The following is a 23,010-nucleotide window of genomic DNA, read 5'->3' on the forward strand; positions in this document are numbered from 1 at the left end:
CCGTACAAATTCTAGCTTTTTTATTCAGACTGTCATTATGAAAGCACAAAATCACCCTTAAAAAAATTGGGTTGTCGCTATTTGGCCAACCAACCTCATGACTATATGGGTGGTTTGGTCACCCTAGGCTGGCCAAAGAGAGTGGCTAAACCACCCCCAAATTCGACCACTTTGGTGATTTTCCTAATAATTCAATACGATAGTTATAGATCTATGAGCTTTTAACTCGGTGCAAAAAGATTTTGGCCTTGAAGGTATGGGGCAAGTTGAGGCTTCCAAAGTAAGTAGTTCTCAAGGGAAAGCTTGATAGTAATGGGATGATTAGGCTATATATGGAGGGAAATGGTGGTAACAGAAGTAGAAATAGGAGACGTATGAGTGGAGGAGGTAGACATTAGTCTACAAAATCTCTGATACCATATAATCAAACACTATTTGGATGTGATTCTGCCTACCGAATACATAGTGCAGTATTTGTATTAATAATTGTATTAAGCTTATCACATTTACAAGATAGATACAAGTAATTCAAAATACAAATGACTTCAACATCAGACATCCTCTGCTGTACACTTATCCTTGAGTAGTTTGTTGAAAGTTGTTGCTGTTATCATCATCTAATCCAATAGTTAGAAAAATATAAAGAGATATTTAAGAACCAAATTAATATCAAACAAAGGGACCAAAAGGATGATCAAGTGTTCTTCTCCAACGCTGATAGTGCTGGTGTCAAATAATTATTGGCTTTATCAGGCAAATGAGCTACCTGCACGCATGATAGAAATTGCAGTTTTTGTTTTAAGCAACTAAATGAAATTATTTAAATCCTTTTTTCAACACACGTTTTGATTTTCACTCACCAGCTCATAGAGCTCCCTCCCTTGCTCAGCAACATATTCATAACATACCTGCATATATGAAAATGTCACCTAAGATTTATCCAACTTAAAATATACTCAAAACCAAACAGTGATACCCACATCAAAGCTCTTGTTTCTTGCGGTTGAATCATGTAGTGCCTTCACACAAATATCAGCCACGTCAGCACAGCTGATGCCCTAAATATTGAGAGAGCCATAAAAAAAAAAAAAAAAAAAAAAAAAAGGAAGTAGTTTCAGTTATGTGCTATTTATGACTTAAGAGGGCAAATCATTCCCGCTAGATGAAAAGGATTCATTTCATGTTCCTTTCCCCAAAAAGAAAGTGAAGAAAGGAAAAGAAAAGGGTTGCCAATAGTCGAGATTCAGGAATTGTTAGTAAGAATAAGTCACTTTCACCTGAGAAATTCTGTTTCCTTGATCAAATATGAGCGCACGCTGACCACCAGGTTCCTCCTGCAAGAACCAAATACTAATAATGTTTATAGGTTCCTATTGAAACCAACAAGCAATTCACAATAAAACTAGACAGAATTATCAGAGTCTCAACATTATATAACTTGAGTAAAATTCACAAATGAGTATCACAAAAAAGAAAAGCACAAATATATTGACTAGTTTGCCATATATACTTTTAAATACTTCTCACACAACCTTCATGGTGTATGCAGATGCATCATCCACAACAATTTATTGACTTCTACAGAAGCAACTGGAACTATTTCAAAAGTTCTACATGTTCCATGCTATACGAAGCAGCGCCACTAGATCATATATTTTAGCATTACCATACTAAAAGTACTCATCACTGTAGCTATTTGTAAGTATCCAAATCCTAATACATTGCGACTTTGCCAAAGCTTAACAGTGTCAATGGTCTAGGATTAAAAATTCTGAGGAAGTCAATGTTCCATTGCACCTGTATAAATTTTGTAAAGATGCAATATATAACCACATTTCTCAACAGAAAAATAAAATAATAATAATAAGAAAAATAAAATAAAAAAGAAAGTAGAGATAAACGAAGCTTATATCTGTTAAATGGCTTCTAAACAATAGTTGACAAACCCACCAAAGTTTTGGGTAAGAAATCTACAGCTTTACCTTTAGTGGACCAGGACGAATGATTGTGTACCCAAGGCCTGATCTTCTCAATGAATCTTCCCCAGCCTGGAGAATGAGAAGATTTTATGATATAACACTTTAATCATGTGAGAAAAGGTAAAAATGAGAAGAATCCTTTAAGACAGCTGAAAGACAAATGAAAAGAAAGGACTAACCCTCTTAGCTTTAAGAACCTGCTCCCTTCTGGTAGGTTCTATTCCTAATCCTGTACATGAAACTAAGATAAAGTCTGTTTCTTGCCCAGTCTGCAATACATCAATTATGATATTCAATAAGCTGATTGAAAATATACATACATCCTAGTCTCCATATGAAGCCAACACTAGAAAGTTCTGTAGAATATTCATTGTCCAGTTAGCGACACCTCTTTTACACTGTTCCTTCTGTCTCATTGACATTCACTTTCCATTTTTATGCAAACATAATTTAAATACAGTACAGCATTCAAAACAAAGAAACGGGATTTTAGTAGTGATTTCATCATTGACGTATGTGGTAATACACTTTTGCATTACTGGACAATTAATCAGAATAACAATCATGATACTGTTTCCTCTGTAGTTAAATTAAAGAGTTCTCATTTCATGATAACATGAGGTTACTTATTAAAAAAATGATATTTCTTGACCTAGACTACTAGAAAATAGCTTAATCCACATAAAAGCCATCAAATCAGTTGATAAATTCACAAGAAGATTGCTCAAATCAAGGAAGATATTGACTTGTATAAACCAAGAACAAAAGTTATTTGAAATGTCATGCCATGGATTTCCAACAGCAACTAGACTTCACCACTTCTAGTAATTGTTAGTGGTGAAGGGGTTTGATAGCAATTTATTCAGCAGTAAAAGAATGTTTATGTGACATGCTAAATTCTCAAGGAAAAAGAAGAATATTCTTTATAAACCCTTAAAGGGGGAGGCTATGTTCGCTAGAAATGGTGAAAAATGCAACACATGATTTGCATTGATATCAATGACAGCATACAATGTTTATCACAAGTATAGTCAGAAGACTAAATGTTGCATTATGAAAGAAACTAATATCAAAACACATAAAAGCACCTACAGGCGTGGCTTTTATATATTCAAATATAAGCTTAAAGCTTCTCGGGTCTTGCTTCATTCCCATAGGTCCTTCAATGGGTCTCTGCAACAAGAATAATAAACTGAATCAGTTGTGTGAACAAAAAGTACAAGTTCATGAAGTACTAGACCATACCAGAAGAGGGAAAAAGGTAAAAAAAAAAAAAAAAGAATTGGACAGCTTAAGTTTTGGTTCCTCTCGCTCTCGATTGGATAAATATTGTGACTGCAGTGTATGAATGGTTCAATTAAGGGGTATTTAGGATGACATAAACGGAAGAATCAATGAATTGCTTCTGTGACTATATGGTGATGCCTGGAAAACAAAGTACACATCAAGAAGATATCAAAAACTCTTAAGGCATTATTTCTAGAGCACCTATATTGGATCCTGGTGGCATTATGACTGATACTTTGGTCAAAAAGAAAATAGTTTCAAGAAGATTGATGCCAAGGATTGTGTGGATTTGAATTGTAGGTGTTGCAGGGTTATGTACATCAGGCATATATTAGGCCAATCTAATCTATATAACTAGGTAAGGAGAGCTCTAATTATGACTTGCTCTTTTAGAGTATCACATAGATATAGTTAATGCATTCTCAGTTCGTGATCAATGGTATTATAGACAACTTAGCAATTTTTCTCTATTTGCCCTCGGAAGAGTATTTGGAAAGTTAAGGCTCCACCGAGAGTGGCTTTCTTTGTGTGGATGCGCGGCTCTATGGAAAATATTAACATTAGATAATTTACGTAAGAGGAATATTATGGTGATTAAGTGGTGTTGTATGTGTAAGCATTGTGGAGAGTCAATCAACCATTTATTCCTGCATTGTGCGGTTGCAACACATACGGAGTGCACTTCTTCAGCTTTTTGGTGTCGATTGGGCTATGCCTCGTAGGGTGAGCGAGTATTTGGAAAGTTGGAGGGGACCGCTGGGCAAATGTCTTACATTGCACATATGGTGGATGGTTCCATTGTGATGTGGTGTATTTGGTGAGAGCGGAATGCTTGAAGTTTTGATGACCGTGAGAATGGCTTGCTCGATTTGAAGAAGTTGGTGTTACAAACATTGTATTCCTGGAGAGTAGCATGGCATACTTCGAATGTTTCTACTCTGAATTTCTAGACTTCTGTTCTTCTTTCTCTATGGATTAAGAGTTCTCTTATATACTTTATGTGTACATGGGTTGCGCCCTTATGCACGTTGTTTGAATATACATTATTTATTAAAAAAAAAAAAAAAAAAAAACAGTTTTGCAGGGTGAATGTTAAGATTAAGCGATGTGTAATAGCAGTTCTGGATTTGATGGCAATGCCAATGTTCATTCAATTCAATCTAAAGGAGGAAAGAAAAAAAAGCATGATGCTGCTGCATTTTGAAGTGGTTTACATTGATCCTGCGAAAGAGAATACCTTTTAATATCACTTACATTCTGGTCAAGGATTAGGTCTGCAAAATTATTGAATGTTTTGGGCCATTTACAATTCTTGGTTTTCCCATAATATTACTAGTTAGTAATCTTACCATGTCTCAGTGAATGTTAGTACAAGTTGGCTTTATGATTGTTCAGAAAATATGACGAGGTAGATAAATGTAAAAAACTAGACGATTGAGAAAAAAATACATGTATGCATGAGTTGAAAGATAAGAAGAAGCAACTTCCTTCCTATGTAATGAAAATAAATGTTTTTAAGAAGGAATGACCTAGTTCAAGTTGAAAATGATAAAAGGACTCGAGGCCAAAATGACTTGGAACCTCACCATGAAAAAGAGACTATCCTATTATTTTAAAGAAAGCGAACCTCTAGATTTACATGGCATAGAGAATACAAATTGCCATTCCTGATGATTATTTGTCAAGTTCTTGTTCCACCAACCTTTCTCTTTATATGCTAATAAACCTATTCTGCACTATTCTAAGTTGAATCAACCAAAGATCACGTAAAGGTAGTAAAATATGACATAGAAAAGCATGCAAAATTTATTTTCTCACAACTATGTCAATAGTGAAAGTAGAAATCCCATGCTAATGAAAAAGGCTATAAACAGAAGGCAAACACATAAGCCAAATTTTCATGCCCATGAGATCAGTCAAGGAATCAACAAACCTGTCTTCTGGGCTCAAATCGTATGGTCAATGTATGTACAAGGAATGGGTCTAATGGTGGATCATCTGGCTTCACTGGGCGGAACGATGAAAATGGTACTCTCACCTGCCAATTACACATAGGGAAAGATATGGAAACTATGTCCTGATCCTAAATGCTAATAAAAGAAAAAATTGGAAGACAGCTTGGTGACACAAAAAGAAACAAAGTTTAGTGAGTAAAACAAAAGAGTTCCTTACCCTACAAAATCCTGCTTTCGTACTAAATCTTGCAAAATACAATTTGCTTTGAGTTGTGTCTGCTGAAGGACCAGCTTCAAGAATTAAAATATAAGATCTTCCATTTCCACCGACAGAGAGAACAAGGCCCTCATACCTAAACATGAAAATAGTGATTGTGGGAGCATGAAAAGCCTTTACAGTTGAGGTATCGATTAGTCAATAATTAATCTATAAATAGCCACCAGTCAGAGCAAGCTTCGATTGATATTGAGAGTATCACAAACCTGTCAAGAGTGCGGCCCAAAGGAAGTGCAAGCTTTTTTGACAGTTCAACATAACCTCCTCTGGTGAAAACATATCCTACAGAAGTAAACAACATTAAAGACCACCATACCCTTTGTAGCACTTGCAGATCTGGTAGAAATTTGAGAAGAGCAACCAAGAGCCTTTCTCAGCTCTAATTGCCCCAAACTGAACATATGTCATGGTTCACCTAACATCCACAATTTTTACCTGAGAAGACAGCCTCTCCAGTCTCAGTATACTCAAATTTAGCATCCATTCCTCCATCATACTTAGCAGCAACTACATCCTGGAAGTACGTTCCCTGACGAACTTCCCACCCACTCAATGCATCTGCAGATTTAAACTTTGCAAGCAGAAGCTTGCTTTTGCTGCTTTTTCCTGCTCGCAGTTGTGCGAGTTGATTGTTGTAGTCCTGTAATTTGTATTAGACATCAAGTTTTCCAAAGCAATTTCAATATTGGGAGTTTAAGCAGAGTGTTAACTTCAAAAGGGTGGTATCGTAACATGAAGATATCACCATAGTAAACATAAAATTCCATGCTTTAATTTTATACAAGTCAGGAAAAACAGGTAGGCTACTTTCATGCTGTAAGGAATCATGATGAATAGTTGGAGAAAACCCCTAAAAAAGTCAACTACGGAAGAACTACCCTCATCTTTGCCACACACATACAGAATTTCCAGAGACAGATGGTAAAGATGTTTCAGGATGGAGTCAGACCTGAAATGCTTTGGTGAGGTTGTAAACCCCTCGGTGATCAACTCTGAAGAGATCCCCAGTGATGGTAGAACGAGCAGTAGCACAATAGATTATTTTGTTACAACCTTCCACAGCAGCCTTGACTGTCAAAGGATCACCCACATCCCCAGTCACAACCTCTACTGACCTTGGAAGCATGTTCACCACTTCCTCATCCGCCTTCCTCACTAGAGCCTGATGATCATGAATAACAATCAATGCCTTGATATCCTTTTCATGAAAATTTAGATATCCCGGGAAGAAAAATTCCAAATTTTCCATAAGATTATTTTCTGTATATGTTGAGCGCATATGAAGAAAATCAGAGTTGGAGGCGTCTGGCATTAGACATCATCAAGGCTTCCTTTCTCTAAATGAATAAATTAGTAAAGGGAAATTATCAAAGCCTTTCCTGTATGAATCTTATTGGAATGCAATTTATTTATCCAATTCAACTAGAAATGAAAGAAAAGAATGTGACAAGGCAAATAAGGAAAACCTTGACAGTGTAACCCCTGAGCATGAGCTTGCGGACAACAATACGACCGATCCGGCTAGTTGCTCCGACGACGAGCACGGTGGTATTCTGAGCCCCAGGAACGGCAAACTCGCACATGGGACCTTCCCTGATGAGGAGGGCGTCGAGGGCGTCCCTGTCATCAGCTCGAGTAGTCCTGGAAATCTGCCCCAACCCTGAGAACTTCCTCCACACCTCATCAAACAGCTGCCTCGACCTCCGCCCCAGTCCCACCGGGTTCACATCATCCAAGCTGAGCGAAACCGGCGGCTGCTGTTGTACTTGCACTGTTTCAGCTTCGTTATCGCCGCCGCTATTGTCATCCTCTGCAGAAGCCCTGGGGAGCAAGAACTGATGGCCATGGCGGCTCTTTTGGGCGGCGGTGAATCCGGTGGTGTAGCCGTAGAAAGTGGACTTGGGGTGGGAGACGGTTCCGAGAAAAGTGGACGGAATTCTCGGGTGTTTACTACCATGGTGATGGTAATGACACGTGTTGCTGAAAATGGCACGTGTTGCCGCTGCAGTTGCAGCCATGGTGTTGCTGCTGACGAATTCTCAACCGAGAAGTGAGACTTGTTTTAAATAAATATAGAATATATAAACCAAAACAATTTACAAGGCAAGTGGATAATTCAATTCAGGATGACGAACATTTTCTTTTTTTTCTTTTTTCTTTTTTTTTGAGTAAAAAAGAAAAATGCAAGTGTAGAGACTAGAGAGGGAGAAGGAATGTCGACCACAGAAAGAGATTTGTGGTTTCAAACACAGGGAAAAGAGTGAAGAGAAAGAGAAAAAGAGATTGCGCGTGCGCCACGTAGAGTGTCCAATTTCCACTCGTTCACTTTCATAAAAATATTCATGTTTTTTTGAGTGGATTAAAATATGCCACTAAAGACGAGATTAATTAATTCTTTCGTTCTGACCAATCATTTTTTATTATTATTATTTTGAGTATTTGCGCTTATAAATAATTGCCTAGGCAAACAATAAATAGCATTTTTTTTTTTTTTTTTCTAATAAAAAGAGGGAAAGGTTACAAAGGAGAATCTTTCCCATTCTTGATCTGATGGAAGATAGAATGGGGGATAATAGCATTTGTGACAATGAAAGAGTATATGAAAGAGTAATGCTCAAAGAGAAAATTCATATTTCTATTCTATTATACAATGCTAATGTGACAATAGCTATGATCTTTTTTTTTTCTTTTTTTTTTTTTTCTTTTTTTATAGTTATTTTATATTAATATTTATGTTGTAAATAAAATTAAGATTTATAAGTTAATAAAATATGATTGAATGAAAATGTAAGAAATGTTTGTTGATTTTTCGGAAGCACCAAACACCCAAAAAATGATTTTTCGGAATCATTTTCCAGCTCAAAACATTTTCTACAAAAAAAAAAAGAAGTCCGCTGCTTTTAGCACAACGAAGAATACAATGAATTTTCTCTCTGCAGCAGCCTATATATAAAAGTACAAATGAAAAAGGAAAAAATAAAACAGCAAAAAAAAAAATGAGAGTATCAATCAAAATGAATTGCTATTTGCTGCAGTGTTGGATATGCTCTACTTATTTTTTTCCATCTTTAAATAACACATTCTACAAAAACGGCCAATATAATAACGAAAGATTAATAAAAAAAAGAAAAAAGAGGGCTTTGAAACTAAACTCCCTCTTACATTCCTTTGTAAGAAAATATTCTTTCTAGAAAGATTAGAACAATTATACTACAGCTTGCCACCCAAAGGAAAAGGATGGCATTCTTACAGAATACAAGCGGATTGTAAAATCAAAGAATCACCAAATTGAGGCGCATCCCGAGGAGGAGGAGCAGCAGCAGCACCGTTAGCGGTCGTTGTTGAAGAGGAGGAGGAGGAAGAAGAGGGCAGCAGCTCCCATGAATAAACACTTTCACTTGCTCCGGGAGAATTTGAGAGGCCGTGGATCATCATCATCACCATATCTAAATGAAACCAAAGAAAAAAGAAAGAATATTTTTTTCCCTAAACAAGTGAATTATCAACCAATCTGCTGTGTTTTGTTCAACCACTTTCGCCCATCACTGCCTTTAAGTTTCTTCCCAGCAATGAATGTCTTAAGTGGAGGCACAAAACTATGGTCTACTACCTCCCCTATCTCTCAAGGGCTTTTCTTCAAAACTCCATTATCACCCACTATATACACAAATTGGTCACCCAGCATTGCTGGCAACCTCTGCAGCTCTCTGTCTCATCATCTCCATCACGGCAGCTCTTCGCCGTGAATCAGACTGCTGCTGTAGCCTCCTTAAGTGTTCTTTTAGATCTCTGAACAAATTAAAATAATATATTTATATATTATAACCTCAAACATAAAGGAGAAAAAAGAAACAAACTTCGACAACTAGTTTATCAATAAACCTGCAACGTGGTACGTGGCATTCAGATTCTTTGCAAGCTCGAGCATGAAGTTGAAGAAGATACCACATTTTCTTACAGAGAACACAACCACCAGATGCACGCATTTTGCATTGTATTCCATGGCGAAAAAGCCCCTTCACCTTACGACAATTAGGGTACTGGCAAAGTGCAGAACGACATTGTGATGCATGCACCAGAAGATCAAGCATCTTCCTAAGCTGCAATGTGAAATAAGCAACGACATCAGACCCAGTCTACAAAAGATGCAAGCATCTGCAAAACCTAGATAGTTATGAATGTCTTTCCTCAATATATGCACTGGGTGAGAAATTTTTAGTAATACAACTTCTTGCAAAGTCATTTAAAAAGAAACACAAAAACTTACGATAATTAGACCCAAACACTCATGATAATTCTAACCACAGACGGAAGCAACGGGGTTTGGGGCTTTTTCAGGCAAAAGAAACAAAGATAAATTTTATCTGATAGAGCTACTAGGATTAATGTGATGCAGAAGAGAACCGCAATGATGCATGACAGGTTGCAATATTTACCAAAGGAGGTTATAAAACAGACAATCTTTAATTACAAGCAAGATAAATGATATGCAGCACCTGTACAACTCTTATTTGCCTTGCTTCTTTATTCTGAGCATCACGATCAGCCATGGATGGATGGTTTGTCAAATTATGAGGATGATCAATACCCCCATCCTTTTGATAACAAGCATTGCATACATCATAATCAGGGCAGATTTCACATCGCCAACCCTGACCAGTTTCAATGTCAAGATGACATATATTGCATGTTGTCACAAACGCAGGAGCAGTTGGATTATGAAGATGGTAAAGGACCATCATCGAGGAATGTTTAGCCCGGCGTAAGGTGTCATACTGATAATGATTTCCTTGACAAAGACTCAGAAATGCCTGTCTGGTATCAAAGAATTCACTCTCAAGAATCTCATCTTTATCCTTCGTATCAGCAGGTACATCAGTAGTTTCAACCTGCAGGATTGAAAAATGCAACACATTTCTCAGTTACAAATTTGCTAAAATCTCACTTTCAAAAATATGGTCAAAGAACTTACTGGATAGAGGGCATGTTTTTCCCGCTGATTCCTGGGATGTCTATCTCTTTCTTCACGTTTCTGTTCAATCTCATAACACCTGAGGATATATGCAAACAGAACTCATATGACGTCAATATAAAAAACCATATCAGGAACCACCATAATACATTAGATAACTTAACCAAGCTGGAATGCATACACACACCAAAAAAACAGTGAGAAAAGAATAGAAGCATAGATACGAATTAAAAACAAAAGTCCCAACCATAAACTTGCAGGTTCAAAAGAATCAGAGGAAACTGCGGATTCAAATCAAGGAGCCAACAATGATTAAAAAAATTTGTGTAAATCCTAGTCACAAAAAAAAAAAAAAAAGAAGTGTGATCAGCTTTCTCATTACTTATCCAAAAAAGAAAAAAGTTAATTAATCAGCTAAAAATAAACCAAGACATTGAATTACTATCTTCTGCAAACAAAGTTATGAGCACCATATGGTCTAATTTCAAAACGACATTAGAAATGTGGAACATGAGTTTAGAAGTTTGAGCAAGATGACATTGAGAAAACCCAAAAAGAGAAAGGAAAATACTCTTTTCACGTTCGAATTCATGCAAGAAACATCAGCTCACTTCCTAAAAGCCTCCAACGAAACAAAAATTATTCAAAAAAAAAAAAAAAAAAAAAAAAAAAAAAAAAAAAAAAAAAAAAAAAAAAAAAAAACTCAATAATACTAACAAAAACCAGCCTAATAAAATCCATAATTCAAAATTATGGACATGTGATGAAGAAACCTGTGAGAAAAGAACAAGTACTCCCAAGATTTGCTAGTTAGGCCAGAAAGTCCAGCTACAGGTTTTAGGGATGCACGAGACTTAGCACAAGTAAAACCTATTTGGAATTGTGTCAAGGGTCTTAAAAAGTGCTTTTAGTACATAAAAAACTGTGCCAAGTAAAAATAGGTTTGTTTGGTGAAAAAAACTTAAAAAGCACTTTTTTTTACTTTTCTACTCTAAAAAAGCCCAAAACTGCGTTTTGGAGAGAGCTCGAAAATGAGGTATTTTCTAAACAAGCTCCTTCAGATTTTTTCTATAAACAAAAGTTCTATTTCCCAATGGAATTCCAAACAGGCTTATACTCACTTAGCATTTTTATTGAAATAACTTTGATGCCTACAATCAAATCTCTGTGCACTGGCACAAAAGTTTAGGATAATGAGAGTTTGTACCAAAAAAATTATTGCAAATTTAAGTAGCCTGTGATAGTAGTATTATCAATATCTTGGAATCCGAACGCAACTGTAAATTTATTACAAACTTTCTCCTTGACAAAATCATAGCTTTACATGTGAGAGAACACTTATGAATATACTTGCATATATCACGGCACATTAAACTAACAACCATCTACAACAAAACTACAGGTAAAGATTGCAGAATTCTTACCTATCACAAAGCTGAAAATTTTTGCACTGGTTGCAAACCCAACGGTTTCCAGATACCATTAGGATACAACAGTGTGTGCAAGCATGCTGTAAATGAACCATGATAAAATCTTCCTTCATTGGGGAAATGGTTTCTCCGAGCTGGGGAGGGAGGAAAAAGCCTCATAAGAACAAATAATATCATCTCAAAGCAAACAAGAATCACTTAAAAATCCAGGAGATTATATCAGCTCAACAAGTACTTTTTTCTTTTTTTCTTTTTGCATAAGAATCACTTAAAAAATTGTGGATTTTATATAACTAAACTACAAGATTCTAATAGCAAGAATAGAGAGAGTAAAAAAAAAAAAAAAAAAAAAAAAAGCTGAAAGATATGGAATAGAAAAATTACTTTGTGCATGAGTAGCAGATCCTTTGATGCATTAGCAGAAAGATCAGACTGGCCAGATGCTTTTAGCGCCCTCTTCGTTATGGTCTTCTTAGTTGTTCCTTTTTTATTCTGTTTTTTGCCATCCTCTTCTTGACGCATCTGATAAATCAGATCCTCTGCAGCACCAGGCCAGTAGTCACCATCAAAATATGGCAACCTAGCTGCAGTTATCTTAGCCTTACTTTCACCATTAGTTACAAAGAAATGGTCGTATAAATTAGTAAGATCAACCACAATATTTTCCTTGGAAGCTTTTCTTAACATGGCTAGATACCTGAAATAGAAAGCATTCCAAACAAAAGTTAAACAAGAACAAAAATGATTTTAGGATACTTTGCTACTGAAAATGATTGACAAAGCTCTTTTCTAGAAGTTACAAAGCTTACCATTCCCGAAGCTTATCAGATTTAGGCGTTTTTTGAATTTCGGGGTGACAATATAAAATGTAATCTTCACCCTTTAATGGAGGGCAAGCCCATATATAGCAGCTCGTAAAACCTCGTTTCTTGCAATACTCAAGGTATCCAATCTGAAAAGAGAATCAGATGTCAAGGCCAAAAGCTCCAAAAATTCCAACCCAACAGAACCACAAATAAGTGAATTCAAGATATGTGCAATCAATTGAGAGTCTGGAACCTACCAGAATTTCATGGTAAACAAATGTACGAAGTGCCTCTCCAGTAACTGCTTTAATCTCCGGCCTGAAATACTTCACAGAGTCCAGGTACGAGAGATAAACACGACGCTGGTTTGGAAATAGACATTCAGATCCAAACTCCTGAACATACATGCCGAATAGGCAAACTTCTACACCCTCAATCTTCTGAAACAACAAAACTACCTGAAACAAAAAAGACAGCGCATAATTACTAGTAATGCAAGCCTCTGTCAACTAGAATATATTGAACTCATTGAATATTCTTCATACCTTGGATTTATATGGAAATTCTGTCGGATAATTCTCTTCTTGAAAAATTTCAAGAAACCGCTGCTTCACTTCCAACTTTTTGTCAACAGATGACACAACTCTAATTACAAGTGATTCTGCTCCAGGAACCTAGCAATATCAATTTTTGGAGATTAGCTACTAACACATGATATTTTAACAGCCAGTGTTTGCACTCTATTTTTAGATTTCCCTTTTTATAAGGCATGATAGATGTCGCCTCTTGGGGAGTAAATACATAATACCTCATGACTTACAATTCCACCAAAATGGCTGACCAAGCCACGTGATATGTAGCATTTAGCGACAGAAAATATGTACAAATAAACTGGCTACCAAAAAAAGAACATCTGTAAATATCTGGAAAGAAGATTCCAAGTAAGCACCAAGAGCTCAAGTCAATGGACATTTGGCAAGTAATCAAGCATTAGATTAACTCCCATAAAAGATTCTAATGATGTTTGCATTGTAACTAAATCGCCTGCACTTACCTCCCACATGCTTCAGCTATATCAGAACTTTATTAATTTCTGAATCAAATCCATTCATTCTCTCAAGATAATAAAACAAAAGGTAACAACTAACAAGTTCCTCACTTCAGAACCTCAAGTCATAATTAATGGTGTAAATAAAAGATTAACAGTTTTCACTTATTCTTCATCAACAGAACTCCTACTCCTATTGGGATGAACTGCACATATTGCAACTTAACCATATTTACCAGAGAAGATTTAACTGAAAAAGGCATTCTCTCATTTCAAAAAAAAAAAAAAGATTTAAACGAGAACATGTTATATGCAATCACCTCATCATAACTTTTCCCTTGAAGCCTTGCCCTCTCTTGCCTTTCTTGCTTCAGCCTCCTAAATAACCGCTGCTCTATGTGGTCACTAAGAATTGTTCTTGGCAGATCTTTAGCCCCAAGAACAGCACTCTGTGGTAAGGGCTTACGCTCTCCTCTTTCAACCTCTTGTATATAGCAATTTGGGCAAGTGTATTCAGCTTGTCCACCGTCATTTCTTCGACCATTAAATAAAGCACAAATTTGATGTTGCCAAGCTTCACACTTATCACATTGCACCCACTGCAAATGATCTTGAAGGTTTAATACAAAAGAACAGTTGGCGATAAAATGACGAAAACAAATTGAAAGGAAGAAAACATACCCATTCTTCAGTCTCTTCATCATTTTTTTTCTTCTCTAGCCTTGCCTTAAGAATGGCAGTACCATCAACAACTATGGTATCTCCACGAGCCTCATTATAGCAAGGAATGCAGAAAAAATGCCGATTCTCACCTGCACCCATGGTATAATACATTGCATTTCGCTTGATGCGAGCACCACATGGACTGCAATATATAGGTGGCGGTTCAAAAGTGAGCTTCTCAACTGCACACAGTTGACAAGAGTTCTCACTCATTGCATGCTCCATTGCTTGATTCTTTTCTGCCTTTGCTTTACTCTGAAAATAGGAAAGAAGTGAATTATCATCTAACATCTAGTTGAAAGGGGGCGAGAGAGAGGAGTCCAACAACAAAAGACCCATAGAAATAGTATTCCTAGACGACGTCTTTCTATGATGAGTACATCAATCTTATTAAAAAGACCAGAAAGGCCCATTTCAAATACACAGAGATTACATATGAGAGGCATCCAACTAGGGAAAATCAACAAGGACTTGAAAGACCAATTCATAATACTTTTGTACGACAGCTCACTTTTTTTTTTTATAAGTAAAGATATATAGATTAGAGCCAGAGGAGTGCAACCCTAGTACACCGGGAGTATACAAGAGAGCGACTAAGAGGAATTAGCTTTAAATTTTCGTACGACAGTTCACTTTAACTTGAAGATTTACACAACTAACTTTAAATTAGCTTGTCTAGGAATTAAAATGCACTTTGATCACATTAAGAAGTACCAAGACATCATACCTAAATGATTGCACCATATCTTCATATTAGACTATTAAATCAACAGTCATCCAAAAAACTTAAACTTATAGAAAATAATGAATTTAATCATTTAATTACTATTTTCACATTCCATCTCACATGTGAGCTCAAGCTCTTTTACAAGTGAGGCTTAACATGTAAAATATTTAACTAAAATGGGGGATAAATTATAGAATCAAGGCTTGAACTCAGGACCTCGACTCCAACACCATTTTTTTAAAGAATAAAATTTATCAATAGAAAAAGCAAGGCCCTCGTAAACAAAAAGTACACAAGAGATACAACCACATTAAAAGCGTCTAATATCCATATAGTTAATAAGATCTAAAAGATTCAAAGAGGTGTAATTAGAAAATTAGAAACATAGATTTTATGATATCTCAATTATTTATTAAAAAAAAAATAGAAACATAGATTACAACCAATCCAAGAGAGATCTCATAAAAGATGATTTTAAATAGTGCACTTTGGACTCGCAATCCTCAAAGAGACACAAATTCTTCTCTCCAAATTCTCATAGTAAGAATGCAAGAATAACTATCCAGATAATCTCTTTGGGATGTCCCCGCCCTCGAGTCTTCCAACAATGAAGCAAAAGTCCTTAACACAAATCTTGAGTCTTCAGTTTATCCTGATTTTCCAATTAAAATATTCCAAGTCGTCTGGTTTCAAACGTGAGGAGAGTGTTAAAGTATTAATTAAATCATTAAATTCATCATTTTCTATCAACTTAAGCTTTTTACGCTTGACTTTTTCAAATAAATTGTGACTTAACAGTCTTAAAGTTGAGGTCCTGAGTTCAATCCTATTAAGTATATTTATATTTGATAAGTAATTGACTTGTATCATTAGAAGATTAAGTATATATTTAATTATTACTATCATTATTTCCTATTAGCTTTACCTCTTAGGCAAAGTGGTGATTTAACCTGGTCTCAAAGTCGAAGTCCTAAGTTTGAGCACAGGCTTTACAGTTTATCTCTCATTTTAATAAATATTTCGTTTGTCTCACTTATTAAAGAGTTTAAACACACACGTAAAGAGGAGATTTAGATTATTAAATTGAATAACTAAATTCATCATTTTCTATAAGCTTAAACTTTTAGGATAATTGGTAATTTAACATACACATAATATTTAGCATATCTTCATGTTAGACTCAACATTTCCAAGTAGTTTATGACAAATTGATATTTTCATGCCTTGCTTTGTAAATTATCAAGTTAACTTCGGCAATATTAGGTAGTGGAGAAAAAAGCAAATGAATTGCGGGGAGATCACAATGATAATGGGAACCAAACATCATATTTAGGGTGGTTGTTCAAATTTCTAATTATTTTAGAAAACAAAATTGGTCGAGTCTCACTTGAACTTCTCCTTTTTTAAGAATGCCAGTAACATGACTCTCCTCTCTCCTAAGCTCATCACAAATATTTCAATGAGACCAAGTCCTATCTCTCAAATTTAATATCGTATAGTTCAGCTGAGAAACAGGTGGAGTTCCACCTTTTTTTCTTTTTTTTGGAGGAATTGGAAAAAGGATGGAGGGGGGTAGGAGGATTTGGAAGAAGGTGAAACCGAGAGGGAGAGGTGGGAGGAGGGGGAGGCAAAACCCCTCCAGCCACCAAACTCAAAAGCATCAAAAGTTGGAAATAGGAGTGAGAACTGATACCTCTAAAGGACATTGTGTGAAATGTCAGTGTTGCCCTCACTTTAAACCATTTAAATCAGTGTATAATAGTAAAATCATATATTCATCATCATTCCTCCTCTTTTTATTCCCTTCTACCAAACAACATGAGGGGAGTTTGACTCATTCCCCCTTCTCCCCTCCCCTCTGCACCCCTCCTACTTCCATCTATCCTACCAAACTAGTGTTAGGAGATGGCTTTAAAGACCAACAGATTGGACTTTAAATTTGCATCATAAAACATATTAAGATTTTAAAAAGGGTGAACATGGGTATTCTCCTCCTAACTTCTTGTACAGTGATTTTCAAAAAAAAAAAAACAAAAAGGTCAACAGATAATAGAAGATGGAGATAATGCTTTGTGTGCTAAGATGATCAATTATACTCAAAGCATAGCAAAAGAGGTTCTTGGAGACATTTTGAATAAAAGTAAACAGTAAGGATGATCTTGTCAGGGAAGCCAAAAAGGACTAGGAAAGGGGAAACATTTAAAAAATGTAAATGTATATGCAAAATTGTCAAGATAAAGGGGAAAGAAGAACAAGATTGCATTACATCTCAAATGCATCAATATCTAAAATCAGGAATCCAACAAAATAAACAAGGCTGTAGCACAAGATGGCGTACCAAGGGGTGGACATACAGGACACGTATCCCAATTATATATAAATTACAAGCATAAAAAAGAGTGATAATACATTTTCTTATCTATTGGCGCTGTCAACAGGTCAGGGTTTAGCGGTTTTGCAAGATACAAGTTTATGTCGATTCACAAATACCAATATTGATTCTGTTCCAAAAATTCCTATGTAAATGATGGCAACACCACCCTTCTCTACCAAAAATAGGGAATGATGGAAATTCATGATATAAAACAAAAAAGGATGAATTTGTAAGCAAAACCAAGGAATGATAATTCCTGCTGGTCACTAGAACAATTTCTAGTTGCGAAATATGGAAAAATATCCTCTGTAATCCTAAAGCAAAGTTGAAGCAAGAAAATAACAAATGTAATTTCTTATGATCTGAAAGGGAAAAAAGTCTCACAACCTAAAAGATGGAATCCATATTTCTCTTTAAATCAGGAGATGCTCTAGCAAATCTCAGGGTAAAAAAATGTTCCAAATATTTAAGTGTGCTGTATATTAACTACCTTTCAGTAATTTACCTACAATTAAAGAACTGCAAAGCAAATCCATAGGCGTACCTGGCCAACCCACTGCCTGAGACCTGTGATATGCTCCCTAACCTGCTCTGGAGTGAAAAGTTCAGTCAATGATACACCCTTTATTTTTGGCTTCCCAGACTTGGTACCCGCCACAGGTTCGGCAGGCTGTGTCACATTTTCTTGCTTAGCTGGATCAATCTCTTTCTCAAGTTTAATATTTTCTTGCTTAGACAAACCAGAAGGCTCATCAGATGCAATAGGTTGACCAGCAGGCCTTTGGTTGCAGTTATCATTCACATCATCATTCTTCCTCTCAGCAAGACTTTCTTGTCCAGACTTTTCAGCAACTTCCATCTTCACTTCTGGAAACTCGGACTTAATAGGCATACAAATCTCACTATGTTGGTTACCTTGGAGATGAGCGTCCTTCCCCCCTTGGGATTCACTAAACACAGAAACCGATACTGCAGGACTTTCACTCAAAGGAATAAGAGATTGGGAGGAATGCTCTATCTTCATGCGTTTTAGAGAAGGTTGTAGATCTTCCGAAGTTTCAACTGAGGGAGTCGAGATCAATCTAGCTGAAGTGTCTCCGGTATGATAGGATTTACTGGATGCACTAACTGAACTAGGCAAACAAGAACCAGAATCTGTCGGAGAACGCACCTTCGACAATCTTGCACGTAGTTTAATGTTTCTTACGGGAACACAAACAGGGCAACTTGGGTTCCGGCATTTCTTATAATGTTCAAGCAAGTCCTTGGTTTGACGGCAAGTATGACTTGGGCACGGAGCCAGATTGCATTTACTGATGTGCAACAACAATTCTTGAGCTTTTGTGCAGTGAATTGTTCGACATTTCCCTTTGGGATAATCACATACACGAGCATGTTGCAAGAACAAAAGCCACCTTTGTTGATTTATATACGCCCGTTCAGCATTTGCATTAGCAGATCTATTGGTAGCACGACTTGGATTAGGGGGCTCAGCAGTGCTTCTACAAACAGCAGTTTGACCAATAATACCTTCTGATGACAAATTATTACACTGAGCTTCATCTTGCCTCGATATTCTCTGACGGAAATCCTCTTGGACATGGTGTTCAAGTGACATGCTCCTTGGTATGTGATTCCTTTCTTGAGATTGAGCATTCCATTGACCCTGCAGGGCTGATTCCGATTGTGCTCCAACAGGAAGGGGGTTATTATCACTTTGAGAATCCGTAATGAGTTGGTTTGGATGCAGCAATTGTTGCATTTGTTGAGAATTTTGAGACCGTGGTGAGCAGATATCATGCTGGGCAGATGGAAGAGTGAGATGGGAAGCACCCCTGGATCGGTCTCCAGCAGAAATCTGCTGGAATTGGTTCTGCATGTCGGTCAATTGGAAGTGTTCAGAAAGTTGCGAAGGCATAACTTCATTGTGGTTCTCTGCTCCAGGCTCACGCTTCACTTGGCTACCTAGATCAGGGGAAACCTGAGGCTGACCAAAAGACTCATTATTCAACATATGCTGGTGCTGCTGACTGTGTTGTTTCTGTTGGCGTTGCTGTTGGACAAATTGATGCCTTTGTTGAAACTGATGTGACTGTTGCTGAAATTGCTGCGGTTGATGAGAATGTAGTAAATTATCTCTCGAAGTCATTGGAGCTTGGAAATTTATCTTTTCCGATTGATCAACTGATTGAGGCTTTATATAGACGGCCTGTTGCGTTGCTTGCAAATTCGACTGATTTATCAAAGGAGGGTTAGATTTGGATATAGACGGCAAGCTAACTGAACCCAAGTTCTGAGTGTTCATCATTGATCCAACAGATGTTGCAGCATTATAGAAGTTTCCAGACCCAAAAGAATCAGAATTACTCATTCCATATCCATCACCTGTTATTAGTTTGTTTGTGTGAGAATGCTGAGTTGTGCAAAAATGAATACATGTACATCTTCACACATAATGTAATACGCCTATAGAAGAAGCCAGAGAGAAAGAGAGAGATTACCCTGCATTAATGGCCGCTGATGCTGATCGATATGCTGCTGTAAAGGTTTGGGTGAATTAGCATAAGGAGCGCCAGTAAGAAACCCCTCAGAGGTGCCAGATTCATTCACAAGTTGTAAATTATTCCCAAACCCTAAACCACCATTTAAAGCCCCATTTGGAAACCCATAAGCTTTCTGCTGCAACCCAGACCTAATTCCCCCACTGCCCATTTGACTACCAAGGTTGTGCAATATACGGCTATTTTGACCACCAAGATGCTGCTTTTGTTGCGGTGGTTGTGACACCACCGTTGACTCAACAGTGGAAAACCCACCACCATTATTGGCAGATTCCAAGTTCATGTAAGACTGATTGTTATTGTTATTATTGTTACTATTACTATTAAATCCAGGAGTAGGAATCATTTGGCTTGTAATTGTTTGAGCACCCATTGATGACATGTTTCCACCAGAACTGAGGGAAAAATTTGCAGGAGACTGTTGATATCCATTAGACAAAGGACCTGCAAAAGTACAGATTGTGATACTGTTGCAAAGAAGCAAAGTGAATAGCATTAGTATATGAACCATAGGACTTCACATTACCATCAGATCTATTAAATGAACCACCATGTATGCCACCAGCACTAGATGGCAATAGGCTGCCAGTGTTGATCGATGTAGGTGCTATGCCATTAGGTCCACCAGCAGAAATCATCGAAGTATCTACAGAAGATGCAACAAGCATGGTTGAATTCCCACCGTGTGACATACCAGGTGTTGGTATCATTGTACCAATAGGAGAGGAAGAATTAACAAGCTGCGGATATTGTTGGCTCTGACTATTCAATGGCGAGCGTCTAATCAAATTATGCAAGCGGCTCTCTAGAGTGTCAAGGTTCAAGTAATCCTCCTATGACAGGATTTACAAACATTAGACAAGGGGAATAATACATTGGCACATAAGACGTAAAAACTAATAATTCAAGAAGGCAAACGATTATCAGTCAGCACAAAATAAGTATTACAAAAAAAAAAAAAAAAAACTAGAGAAAGGTTTTGTGTTTTTAGCATGACTTTGAGAAACGGTGAAGACAACCAATTGCTTAAATACAGGTAAGGACAAAAAACTAAAATACCTTTGTAAGAGCAGCTCTTAATAAACCCTCCTCCAAACGTTTCACAATATCCCTAAACTTCTTTCTCTCGTGTTCATTAAGTGGTGGCTGCTGCCTCTGCCGCTGCCATAAGATAGCATAGCTGGAAAAAAGAATATCACGTATTTATCTCGGCATTCAGTAAACAACAATTATACACATCCCAAAAGTAACAAACGACTATATTACATGCATAAATGTCATGTTAGATAATAGCAATAATACTATCTCAATAATGGTCCAATGGCTGTCCCCAGCATTTGCAGACAATCAAGCCCCCTCCCTCGCCTCCCCCCCAAAAAAAAAGAAAAAAGAAAAGGCTTACCTTTCTACCAGAGAAAAACAAAAAAAACAAAACAAGAGTAATAATTAACTGCAGAGTATTGAGTATAACAATGGTGACTGCATAGATAAGGCGACTGTCCGCTCTAAAGGCTATTAAATCACAAACTGAGACAACTGTATTACCATTATCCATGCATTCAACCATACAGAAACAGAACATATAGGGCACAGACAACATTCAAAACACAAAGCATACCATGTGAGATAGATCAAAATCACTACCTACGCGAAAACCAAGCGAGGAATGTTATACGCGTAGTAACAAATATTTTTGCATGTGAATTTGATTGGGATACTAGTTTAAATTATAAAGAGTCAAAATAACAGTAGACTCTAGTCTCACATCTTGTCTTGCATATGGGCGCGTGCTCTATCCATATCCGCCTGCGCGGTGAACATGCGGGGGCCACCACCAGCGCCAGTGGCCAGAGTATGCATTTGCTGAGCGAGCGTGCTCCCGTTCTGCTGGGGCTGCGGGAGCCCAGCCTGGTTGGGCACCTGGCCCGCCCCCGCCGACATATGCGCCTGCACATTCATCTCCCAACAACCAAGCACTGCATTACTCGCTCAAGTCCTCGCCTTTCCACCTGCTACTCATTCCTCCACGCTGACCAATAAACAAGAATCGCAATTCCAAAACATCAGTTACCTCGAGATAGCAAGAATTGAGTGGAAATTAACGACTTGGATGCGAATTGTAATTCTAAGCGTTGTTGGGGGGCAATTAGGTAATTGAGAAAATACCAAAATTGGTTTAATTTTTCGTAATTTTAGTGAATAAACCCTAAGTGAGGATATGGAATCGAATCGATTCGAATCCAATCGGTGAGCAGAGGAGAAACCCTAGAACGAACCTGTGGGGAGAAGAGGCAGCGATCGCGGGAGAGAAATCGGTCGGCAAGTTCCGGAGCTTGAAGGGCGACGATCGGCGATTGTGGTCCGATGAGATTGAAGGAGAAGGGAATTGAGCGAAGTCTGCGACAAAGAGAGAGAGAGAGGGGGAGCGCACGTGCGGTGAATTCGACACGGGCGAAGGGTTGTGCGAAGAAGAAAGAAGAAGATGAAGAAGAAGGAAGCACGAGCACGAAAGGGGGTGGAATCGAAGGGAACTAAAAGTCAGTGAGAGAGAGAGCGAGAGAGGGACCTGAATTATTATTTCGTCTGGGGTAATTGGGGGTTTCAATTTGGGAATTAATTTTTTTTTTTCTTTTCTTTTCTTTTTCTCATAAAGCACAAATACAATAAAAAAAATTGTATATATATATATGTTTTCGAATTTACGATTTTACCCATGGAGTGAGGCACAAATCTACCCTTGTCCAGTCATAGATTTATCCTCTAATGTTTTTTTTTTTTTTTTTTTTTTTTTTTGTTTCAGCGTTTAGTTTGAGTAAAAATTCCAACAGACACAAAGCAAGACATAAGGAGTAGCATTTGATAGGCACGCCC

General features: G+C 37.2%; 2 protein-coding genes across 2 annotated transcripts; both read right to left on the minus strand.

Moving 5' to 3' along the window:
* Positions 1-379: 379 nt before the first annotated feature.
* Positions 380-7,624, minus strand: LOC132186166 (protein HIGH CHLOROPHYLL FLUORESCENCE PHENOTYPE 173, chloroplastic). Its single transcript, XM_059600006.1, has 13 exons — positions 6,965-7,624; positions 6,448-6,660; positions 5,934-6,138; positions 5,705-5,780; positions 5,439-5,574; positions 5,200-5,304; positions 3,072-3,152; positions 2,159-2,248; positions 1,983-2,048; positions 1,278-1,334; positions 981-1,058; positions 861-908; positions 380-766 (listed from the first exon to the last, which is right to left on the minus strand). The coding sequence occupies exons 1-13, from the start codon at positions 7,514-7,516 to the stop codon at positions 695-697; spliced, it is 1,779 nt and encodes a 592-aa protein (XP_059455989.1). The 5' UTR covers positions 7,517-7,624; the 3' UTR covers positions 380-694.
* An 885-nt stretch (positions 7,625-8,509) lies between these two features.
* On the minus strand, positions 8,510-22,698 carry LOC132186082 (histone acetyltransferase HAC1-like). The gene is made up of 17 exons (XM_059599873.1): positions 22,416-22,698; positions 21,905-22,168; positions 21,199-21,319; positions 20,666-20,972; positions 20,080-20,583; positions 18,123-19,963; positions 14,436-14,732; positions 14,075-14,353; positions 13,252-13,380; positions 12,964-13,164; positions 12,710-12,852; positions 12,285-12,597; positions 11,895-12,034; positions 10,471-10,549; positions 9,995-10,387; positions 9,381-9,598; positions 8,510-9,287 (listed from the first exon to the last, which is right to left on the minus strand). Exons 2-17 carry the CDS (start codon positions 22,096-22,098, stop codon positions 9,173-9,175), a joined length of 5,274 nt encoding a protein of 1,757 aa, XP_059455856.1. The 5' UTR covers positions 22,099-22,168; positions 22,416-22,698; the 3' UTR covers positions 8,510-9,172.
* Positions 22,699-23,010: the final 312 nt, after the last annotated feature.

This window comes from Corylus avellana, chromosome ca7 (genome assembly GCF_901000735.1).
Source record: "Corylus avellana chromosome ca7, CavTom2PMs-1.0".
Lineage (NCBI taxonomy): Eukaryota > Viridiplantae > Streptophyta > Magnoliopsida > Fagales > Betulaceae > Corylus > Corylus avellana.